This window comes from Diabrotica virgifera, chromosome 6, assembly GCF_917563875.1.
Source record: "Diabrotica virgifera virgifera chromosome 6, PGI_DIABVI_V3a".
Lineage (NCBI taxonomy): Eukaryota > Metazoa > Arthropoda > Insecta > Coleoptera > Chrysomelidae > Diabrotica > Diabrotica virgifera.
Window position 1 is genome coordinate 193,716,056 of NC_065448.1, and position 11,586 is coordinate 193,727,641.

Below are 11,586 nucleotides of genomic sequence, written 5' to 3' on the forward strand. Positions count from 1 at the left end.
ACTTACCTACCTATTTTTTATATGATCTGTCAGTCTCACCGGTTTAAAGTGTTTATTTTTGAAAGGGTTATAATTGAGAAAGCTTGAATTTGTCAATAATCATAAGTGTATGCAAATTTTAAACAGCCATATATTAACCCATTTTTGTCTTGCGGAGAAACAAAATAAACTAGCATATTTATAATGGCAAAACCTACATTTTTTTACTCCTTAAGATTTTTCTTATCACTAATACTTTTTAAGTTATTTTGAAAAAATGAAATTTTTCAAAATGTTTTAGAAATTTTTTTTTTAATATAAAACCAAATGTTTTTAAAAATAAGCACTTCAAACCAATCAAACTTATAGATCATATAAACAATACACATACAGTTAAAATAGATGGTAAAGCCAAACGATTAATTTCATTTAGGGTGCTAAATAGAGGGAGGTTTTCACGATTTTTTTACCAAAAAAAAAGGGGCCAACTTTTCTTTTTCAGTGTAACTCTTTTATTTTTGACGCTGTAAACTTTTGTAAAAAACAAATAATAAGCTTTTTTTCGATACTTTAAAAATGTTAATAAGGTTTTCCCGAAAAACGCTTTTTTCTTCGGTGATTTCGCGTTGAATTATTCGATTTGGAATTAGACGAATAAGAACGTATTTTTTATGAGCTACAACTTTGCTTTTACTCAATTTGTAGACTTTACTGGTACATCATTTTTTTCGTTTTTTTTATAGGCTACACTTTTGCTTAAAATAGTTTTTTCGATAAATTTTCAGTTATTTGGGAAAAACAGTCTGAAAACGTAGTTTTTTTGTGAAAAAATCAACATTTTAAATCGCGAATAACTCGAAAAGTATTGACTTAAGTAAAAAACTTTATGGAACAAAAGGTGCTTAAAATAAGTCAATTTATCCATTTCCGGCCTCATTTTAAACATGCGTTTTTCACCCCCCGAGAAGGGGTAAATGTCACCCCCCAAGTAAAAGCAACCAACGGCACAAATTCAACTTTGAAGTGGAGGGTAAGTAGAACCTAAATCCAAATTTTCATGCAATTCGGAGTTGCCCCTGGAAATTACACTCCAAAACGGTCATTTATTGGGCTATATGTATGGAGACGTCAAAGAGATTGTCAATTTGTAATATGAATTTGAATTATATATTAAACACTTTAGATTCTTCAGGATATTTTGGCCATGTAATTAGTACAGAAGAAAGTATAATCCTACAAAGTTCTCTTTTGATTCTTCAAAACGAAAATCATTTTAAGGAAATATATTTTTGGGGTAAAATTCTTGGCGCCGAGAAGGACTATTACATTGCTTACGGATATCAGAAGGATATTTTGCACGGAAGGGTTTTTTATTATAGTAGGAATTGTGTAAATTGGGGATTATTGCCGAAACCTACTCAAAATGGACTTTCCTTGACACCTCTTTGCACTACAAAATTTCAAGGTAAGATTTTTTTCAAAAGTTTAAAAATATTGTCTAAGTTGTCTATATTCTTCTTCTACTTATCTCGTTCTTCGTGCTTGGCGTCTTGCATATGCATGATTTTTTTCTATTTGTTATCCACATAGTGTTTTTTGTTTTTCAATAGTTATCCACATCTTCAACTATATCACCTGTACAGTCCTCTAGCTTAAGTTCCAGACTTTACTCGAATCTCTTGGCTATCACAGAGTTATTTAACGCTTTTACGTTAAACTTTTCCTCTTTAACTCCTCTAACTTTCTTTGTATTGTAGATTCTAGCTCTTATTTTCGTTTGGACTAGGTAGTGGCACAGTATAAAGAGGGACAGTAGAACTACTCTCCGAAAAATTGGAAGTAAAATCTTTTAACGCGCATGGCGACCGCGCAAGGTTCCCAGTCGCTAGACCACCACTCTTGCTGTGCTAGTCACGTAGAAACGTACGGGTTTTAACAGGGAAAACCTGCATCCACCACTGGTGAATTACCAATTGCGTACTACCGGTATTACTTCTTGAGATCAAAGTGCCTACATAGGAGAGCTTGGTTTTACTGTCCCTCTTTATACTGTGGTAGTAGTATGAGTCCAAGGTATGGCACGTAATGTTCCAAAATCGGTTGCTTTCGCGTATGACGTAGTAAAGATCCTTTTTCACGCAATATATTTGAATATAGTTTTATAGGAAAGACTGTTTAATTTTAAATTTTTAATAAAATTTGGCTAATATAATTATATTAATTATAAAGAAATGAAACGTTGTGTTATTATAATCTTTAATAATAAAAAATTTTGTAGCTAATTTAATTTTGTTGATTTTCGGGTAGTTATTTTAGCGAGGTTTTGAAACTGATATTTTAGAAACTTGCTATTTTGTTAACACAGATATCCATTATAAAGCATTTTTTAATTATTATTTGTTTATTATACATACAGGTTGATCAAGTGGTACTCCAGGGTTCGATATTTCAGTTGTTTAAAGATACAAAAAAAGTAATATCCACATAAAAATGGGTCGCTACAAATTTTAAAATTATATTCAAATATACAGGGTATCCCACTTCTTAATTTGTTAATGATCACTTTGTAATTTAGGTAAGTACTCAAAATTTGTAGCTACACTTGAGTCCAGACTTGAGTACAAACAAAAAACACAAAAACAAACAAATACACGAAAGCAAATAAAAGTATATAGACACTAACGAGTAAATGTTCTTAAATTAGTCTATACAAACTATAACACATATATACTATCCAAAAAACTGAAAAAAAAATGGCTAAAGACGAGTTAATTATAAGAATTTTGCAAAATAATCCTCATCATAATAGTAACTACCATTACAAATAATGGCTCACAGGGATCTTTGCTACGTCACACGCTTGACCTCAGCTGTCAAATGTCATGTGCAAAATTTTACCATGGTATGAGTCTATGTTTGCCCCGCGTCTTGTACGTACGTCTATTATGTCGCTGAAATGTCGCGCGTCTACCACTACGTGGTCGATTTGATTTACTGTATTCCTATCAGGGCTTCTCCTTCTCCATGTCACCTTATGAATATCTTTGTGCATAAAGTATTGCCACCGAGTATGTGCTGGCAACTACCATGTTCATTAAGACAGCTAGGTGTATCAAGCGAGTTCCGTTGTTGTTTATTTCTTTATGTAAACTGTGGTTTCCAATGGTTGGCGTGTATCGCCTTTTGACTATCTTTGCATTAAAATCTCCTAATAATAAATTAATAAACTTTACGTCATTTTTAGGACAGCCTTGTGTTATGCTTTCTAGTTGTTCGTTAAATTCTTCTTTTTTCCGTCCGGCTTTTCCTCAGTTGGTACATGAGCGTTTATTATTGAATACCTATTTAAAGAATTTGCCTCTGATTCTAATTTTGCATAGTCTTTCGTTGATAGGCTGGGAGTCTAGATATTATAAAGTGTTTCACTCATTTATTTATTATGAAGCCCGTTCCTAATTTATGTTCTGTTAGGTGGCAGCTATGTATCGTGGAATTCCTTTTTTCAAAAATTATCTTTTCCGACCATATAAATAAGCCTTTTCCTAAATTGCTAATAAGCGTCTGTAAGGCATCTGGCCTGTAAAGAGATCTTTCATTCCACGTTAATAAACTTAAATCTTTTTCCTCTTTTTCCTCTTTTAATTAACAAAGTTGAATATTTACAAAACATAGTTTTACTGTTTTTTTTTAAACCATAAAATCCTTTATAAAAGGAACATTTTTTAAAATCCCTATACAGGGCTACATCACAGAACAGAACTAGTTTTCATCATCATCATCAGTGTTTGCGTGAATCTAACATGCTAACCACCAAAGTAAAAATATTTGGGTAAAAACCCTTTACAATTAATCCGTCATAGGAACATAGAAATAAAGTGTGATATTTAACTTGGATGTTTAAAATATCCAATGTTTCATGCTCTAGGTACTATTGAGCTCGAAAATGACTTGTTCACATCATGACTTTATGGTAGCAAGTCAAGTGTTTTTATAGGTACCCTAAATTTTGTTTTAGGTGATCCTTCTATGATTATCGAAATAGTAATAGAGCAAGATGAAACATTGATTAGTGGTAAAAGAAAACAGCCAGAAATAAGAAAACTTAAGGAAGAAGATCGTCTTGCTAGCACAGTTTATTTGATAATGGAAGAATCAGCTGTCATTCCTAGAGCAGGTATATTTCGCCAACCAGATGGAGTAATAGTAAATAATCTGGGTTTTGAAGGACTCCATTTGTTAGACGCGCGTGAATGGAGCTCATTTTTGCATTTGCGAGTTCCTACTAGAAAGCAAAATACAAATCTGTTAACTAAAGATGATTACAATTATGCAACAGACTTCTTAGATCCCATAGACAACGATATACCTGAGGGTTGTTGGATGATTCAAATAACTCAAAGTGAGGATCTTGTTATATTGAAATCAATGTATTGGCCTGGACTTATATTTTTTCACAATATAAAAACACCTAAGCACGGATTTATTTATTTTGGCCATGGTAAAAAATGCTTGGATGTTCCATTTATGCTTAGCCCGTTCTTTACTTAGTTTTTATATTCACTTAATATCAATTTAATAAAACTCTTAAATTTTATACAATTGTTGTCTTTTTTGTCTTTTTCCTCTTCCTCTTTTCTTTTCTTCCTCTTCTTTTGGCATAACTCTGGATGGGTCTTTGCCTGTCTGGCTATGTCGTTCTATTCAGATCTCTTTTTTTTAACCTGCTCCTCCCTTCTCTTATATTAATTTTCTTTTTTCTTTATTTTTGTTCCAATAACCATTGTATTCGCAACAATTGAGTTTTACAAGGAAGGGTCGTTAGTCCTTCGCTCAACCCCTTATTCATCGGAGGACCAAGGCTCTCTTCTTAGTCAGCCCAGACCCCACCTTCCACTGGTGGTTGGTTTTCCAATCTCAAATGGGGCGTTGATCAGGTTACTGGTGTGTACCAATTTGGAGGTGAAGATAGAAATTGAGTAGGAGAGGCTAAGTGATATATTCTTTAATATATTTACTTTTGATTGAGACTGGCTGAATGGACTATAGTCCAAGCCAACTATAGTCCAAGCCAAAAAAATCATAAGCTAATATAGCCTAAGCCTATGAAAATTGTAAAACGTGAAAAAAAAAATGGTAACATGATGGATTCTATAGAAAAGGGAAGAAAACAAACAAAAATTAAAGGAAAAATAATTTACGGGCAATCTGAGTTTGGGAAATGAAAAGGGGTAAGTTTATAAGGGTAAAAAACAGTTTATCATGATTTTCGGGAAAACTATAATTCCTATGGAAAAAACGGCAAAGTTGTAGGTAATTTTTTAAAAGACCATTTTTTTATTCCTTTTTGTAATTTTTAAAATCATTTAGTGTATTTTATCTACGACTGATACATAATATATGTATTATACTTGTGGTGTTTGCAATATAATGCCATATAATAATCCCTTAGGGATTAATAATTCGGGATTAAAATTCACCACGGAAACAAAATAATCAACCTCAAAAAGTGTCACTGTCAAACGAATAGTATATTTGACAGTTTGTGTTGAGATGGACGAAAATGAAGAATCTTTTAATTGTACACCACCAGAAATTGTAGAACTAGCTACAGCAACAGCATGAAGATATATATATATATATATATATATATATATATATATATATATATATATATATATATATATATATATATATATATATATATATATATATATATATATAGCTGAAGGATACATTGATCAGTCTATGAGAAACAAGGCAACTACAGCAGATACTATCGCTAAAGAGATAAACAGTAATGTACCATCTTCTTGTTCTACAGCAATCGAGATCCCAAATATTTATATTAAAAACTCTACTAAAGTTAATGATAATTCTCAACCAATTCAGTTTATTAATTGTACTATTACTAATTTTAATGTTTTTAACAAATAAAGTTGTTCATTAAAAATCTTAAATTAATTAATTTGTCGTAGATAAAGTAGAGTATACTACTCGCAATAATGGCTCTCATTCCCTCGGAATGTTACTCCCTCGCCGCTAACGCGGCTCGGTTCGTAAATATTCCTCGGGAATAATAGCCATCATTATTGACTCGTGGTATAATCTACTATTATAATCAAAATTTAACCCTCACGTACAAGTTGTACGTACAACTTCAGTGAGGAACTGAGTTTATTTTATCATGTACAATTTATTTGCTACAAATAAACTCCATTATTATTATCCAGATTTAGCCATACGGCTCACACTCCCTCTTAGGGGAAATTTGACTCATCCCAGATACCTACGGTATCAAAAGGATTGAGCTCTGGTGGGACGTTTTCCGTGTTATCGAGCCCTAGGTGACTTGGTACCTATGCAGGTGTATCTCCCAAAAATTTTCGTACACATCTGGCCGTTGCGAGTAGTACAGCTTCGTGCATGGTCTTATAAAGATGTTCATTCAGACCCAGCTTTTTTATGCTTTCGAGGAGGGTCTTCGGAATGACTCCAGTAGTAGACATAATAATCAGTATCGTCTGGGTACTTTGCATTCTCCATTGCCTTCGTATTTGAATTTCCAGATCTCTGTACGTTTGAGTATTGTGGACAAACAATATATAATAATAATAATAATTATTATTAATTAAAATATCTACACCTTTTGTATTTACAGTTGTTTTTACGTCACCTCAAAATTTATCCGATAAACTAAAATAACCGGGTTTTTGGTTTTTTATTTTTATCATCCACAAAAAAAATGTTTACGGAATTTGGTGAAAACTTTCCTTTTTATGTCTCTACTTTCTGACAGTGCCAGAAATATACATTACTATGGCCAGTTTTCTCAGAAAATGCAAAAAACCCAAAAAACTCGAATTCAAACATTTTGTCTTTGATCACCATGTAAAATTTTGAGTTGTTTATTAAAATTTTTAGTTTAATTACCCGGAAAAGTATAGTCCAAATAATGAAGCTTAAAATAGGACAAAACCTTGAAATTTTTACAGAATAGATGGATTTGCTTGAAAATTTGAGAATAAGTAGTGGATAGTCCAAGGATCAAAATCTATATGAGGCCGAAAGGCGCTTTTACCATGGGGGTGGATGCCACCCCATCTCATCATCATCATCATCATCATCATTTGGCTCTACAACTCTATGTGAGTCTTGTTGTATTGTCTTGTCAATTTATTGTTGTAGTAATTTCAATAATTTACGATAGATAAGAGCGGTCACGTCATAGCGGCTTCTAATCTTTGTGTGTAAATCCGTACAAGAACAAATTACTGAATATTATTATTTATTTATTGTAATATTCAACAATTTTTTACCAGTTATGCTAGTAATAAATAATAATATTATCTTAAAATTAACATATATTTTCTTTTAGATTAACGATTTTTTGAGAAAATATATAACAGGTAAGAGTTGTACCTATGCCGTCTGTTAACGGTGTAAAATTATGCCGCTCGACAAAGGTTAAACTATGGGTACACCGTTTTGTTTCACAGTGTATACGTTTTTTATGTTTGATAACATTATTCTGCTTACATTTTAATTTTATTATACTGTTGCATTTACCAAATATTTATTTTTGCTGTCTTCCCTCATGGATTTATAATAAATGTTTATTATATTAAACAGTATGAGATCGCAATCATTGTGGACAAACAAAAGCGTAGAATCGCATATAGCTTCGAATTTCTAATTTATTTGCGTTAGACGCTTGCGTAGGTTTATCCTTAAATTTGAAAACAATACCAAATAACGTATTATATCCGCATGGATTTCTAAAATTTTAAAATAAAATAAAGACATGCAGATATATCTGCTGTTAGTTAGTATTTATAAAAAAGTGTTACAATAGGCAGTAGGTAGGTCTATATACAAAACCTCACAATTTTTACAGAATGGATAGATTTGCTTGAAAATTTAAGAGTAAGTAGTGGGTAGTCCAAGGATCAAACTCTATATCATGCCGAAAGGCGCTTTTATCATGGGGGTGGTTGCCACCCCATCTCGGGGGTGGAAATATTTTATTATATTTTAATTGCGAGAGTTGGTAAAAACGTTAATTCTAAGTAAAAAACGTTCTATAGATTTTTTTGATAAAATTGATAGTTTTCGATTTATTCGCTATCGAACGTGTTAGTTTTATATCGAAAAAATCAATGTTTTTAACAAGTTTTCTGCTAATAACTCCAAAAGTTTTCGTTTTATCAAAACAACTTTACTTAACAAAAATGTACCCTTTGAAAAAATGAACAAAACCGTTTCTTTAAATTTTCTTTAAGACCAATAGTAATCGAGCTATACTTTATTATATGTTGGCTATTCTTCTTCAAATGCTAAATATTGTAGTTTCAAAGTCAAAAGACGAGAAAACTATGCATTTTTCGAGGACAATTTGTTTAAACTAATTTAAAGTACTTAAAAATATCTATCTCCAGAAATAAAAGAAAAGTCTCTAGCTCAAAAATTAAGTGACTTATAAAGAAAAGAATGTCACTCCCTATTTTTTTCAGCGAAAAAGTGATCGCAAGCAACCCCCTAATTAAACCCTAATTAAACCCTAATTTAATTAACCCTAATTAAAATTAGTCATTGACTTTATCTGGTCTCTTTTATTTATGTATTATTAATAGGGTCTAGAAGTTTGACCGGCTTAGAATGATAAGTTTTAAAAAAAATGGAGTTAAAACGAATAACGAAGTTTTTGTAATTTGGAAAAAAATGGCCTTTTCTTCAGAATAGCAAGATTAGCATCAGAGATACGAAAAAATGTTTAAATCTGAAATTGTAGCTTATTTAATTCCCAAGACCCTGGCTTGCAAAAATTTTTTCTGCGATAAAAATTGAGTGAGCTATTGACAATTAAAACTTGTAATAACATGTAAAAACCACCTTTACCAACCCTTTCAAAATTACCTCTTTTTGCGACTGAGGATTTTAAAAATATTTAGTATTAATAGGCTTAAAACCCTACAAAACTATTTTTTACCAAACTTTCTAAGATAAAAAATAAAAAAGTTACGGTTAAAACATCAATATATTTTATTGAAGAAAAAAGGAGAAATCCAATTGGAAGTATAATAATGTAAGTTAGCGGTGTTTTTAGTCAATGGCCTTATTCATTTTTATTTCTTTATGTATTATTAATAGATTCTAGAAGTTTAACTCGCTTAGAATGATTAGTTTTAAAAAAACTGGAGTTAAAAGCGAATAACGAATTTTTGTAGTTTGGTAAAAAATACCATTTTCTTCAGAATAGAAAGATTAGCATCAGAGATACGAAAAAATGTTTCAATATAAAATTGTAGGTTATTTAATTCCCAAGAACTTAGTTTGAAAAATTTTTTCTACAGCAAAAATTGAGTGAATCGTAAATGAGTAGGTATATCGAAAAACATTGATTTTTCCTATACAAAACTTTCGATAGCGAATAAATCGAAAACTATTAATTTTATCAAAAAAATGTATAAAATATTTTTTGCTTACAATGAATGTTTTTATCAACTTTTGCGGTCAAAATAAAATAAAAAATTTCCACCCCCGAGATGGGGTGGCAACTACCCCTATGGTAAAAGCGCCTTTCGAAATCATATAGATTTTGATCCTTGGACTATCCACTACTTACTCTCAAATTTTCAGACAAATCGATCCATTCTGTAAAACTTGCGAGGGGAAAAGTTTCAGTTCCTGGCCTATTTTATTACAGTGGAACCTCGATAAGTCGGCCCCCGATAACCCGGAAGTCCGGCTAACCCGGACCGATTTTCATCGGACAAACATTTCAACAATAAAAATGTATGTATTATGTTACACCATTTTATCTGCAGCCGCTTCTGGAATGTCTTAAAAATATCGAATTTCATTGATAAAACTTCCCTTCAGTCATAATATAATATTTGAGAGATAATGGGTATCTGTGTAATTTGAACTATATGATAGTAAAAATGACTCATGCACACGGCAGCGGCAGAGCGACATTCATTATCGCAAACAACAGGCACCTGTTATTCCTTTATTTATTTTCAACTGTCTTTTAAAAAATTGTTTTTTAAACAATGGTCTTTTAAACAATGAAAGAGTCACTGTTCTTAAATTACATAAGCAGACCAGACGAAATTATTGACACAACCAAACTGACTGAGTTTTTTTACCTAGAAATTAATAATACTCTATATTGTCTATACTAAACTCTATACAACCATAGGTAACTGTGCATATATATTTCATATTATTTTGCTTATAAGGGACTTTATCTATAAGTATACCGTATTTTATTAATTTTTACCATGCTCTCCGGCTAACCCGGATTTTCGATAACCCGGATCGGCCGCGGTCCCGATTAATCCGAGTTATCGAGGTTCCACTGTATTTATTTATTATGATTTTTATTTAGTTCTGCGGTCACTTTTAACTGGCATTTGATCTGTCCAAAACCTCATTATAGGTACCTATTATACAATATAGTTCTGACGGGTACTTGTAGTCCTTAAAAAAATGTACCTCTGTATATTATGGGATCATCTTCGTATATTTACTGCACTAAAAACCATAAAAACCAATATTGTACCTAATAAGTTCATATTTTCGAAAGTTTTTAACAAGGCACGCGTGATTGCTATAATATTCAATATAAATATTGATACGTTTTGTTTACTCTATTTTTGCTTTTACCTTAATACAAAATATATGAGCAGATTTCTTACCTCAAGGAATATATAAATAAAAAAAAACAAACATATTGATTTTTATCTGTTCTGTTTTTATTTAATATTGTAAAGTAATTTCACTCTGGGAGTATTTGGAAAGAATTATCATCGGAAAAATACAGCACAAAAATTTATACTTCACACTATTAATGGCTTCAATAATAATGGGGGTTTCTTTTATTGAAGTAAGAAGAATAATCATAAATTATGGAAGTGTATATTAGACCCATAATATTTTTATTTCATTTTTTATTTAGCGTATGGCTTAAGTACATCACAGAATACAGTTAGATTTATGCATTATACAATGCATCACAAACAGATGTCCAATTTTTTTATATATTCGATTGACCCTTCGGTTGCTATTACAAAGTCTATAGGGTCACCTGTGTATGCTCTGCGTGGGCAGTCCTGAACAATGTGTCTGATCGTCTGTCTTGCAGCGCAGCAGTCACAAGAAGGTGAGGGGAGTTTACCCCATCTGTAGAGGGAGTCGGCGCATCTTCCACAGTTTGTTCGAATTCGATTAAGGGCTGCCCAAATCTTACGGGGACGTTCAAATTCGCCAGGTTTCCCTATGATGTCCGGTAGACTATGGTAATGCGGATCTGTCCTACTTTCCCAATCTTCTCTCCATCGGGTATTTAAGTCAAAGTTGGATTGCTGCAGCGCTTGAGCAGATTGTAGAGAGGGTAACCTGGATCGGAGACGGTTTCCAAGAATATCGGGGATGTCGTTGTGGACTAGAAGCTGGCGACTGTCCATTATTTTGTTATATTCTTTAACCAATGCATGTTCGCGGCGTAGGTTGGATGGTGCTATATTACTAAGGGTAGGTAGCCACATTGTAGGGGTGGGCTTAATTGTGCCTGTTATCATACGCATAGCACGGTTTAGTTGGGTG

The 11,586-nt window shown here is 32.1% G+C and overlaps 1 protein-coding gene across 1 annotated transcript; it reads left to right on the forward strand.

The window, feature by feature from the left end:
- Positions 1–1,093: 1,093 nt before the first annotated feature.
- LOC114332396 (radial spoke head protein 9 homolog) lies at positions 1,094–4,578 on the forward strand. Its single transcript, XM_028282195.2, has 2 exons — positions 1,094–1,444; positions 3,995–4,578. Exons 1-2 carry the CDS (start codon positions 1,099–1,101, stop codon positions 4,525–4,527), a joined length of 879 nt encoding a protein of 292 aa, XP_028137996.1. The 5' UTR covers positions 1,094–1,098; the 3' UTR covers positions 4,528–4,578.
- Positions 4,579–11,586: the final 7,008 nt, after the last annotated feature.

Excerpts from the sequence above, each read along its gene's own strand:
- LOC114332396 (XM_028282195.2), top strand. The coding sequence starts at position 1,099 with ATGGAGACGTCAAAGAGATTGTCAATTTGTAATATGAATTTGAATTAT. Across the intron at positions 1,445-3,994 it reads TTGCACTACAAAATTTCAAG|GTGATCCTTCTATGATTATC; the intron begins GTAAGATTTTTT and ends ATTTTGTTTTAG.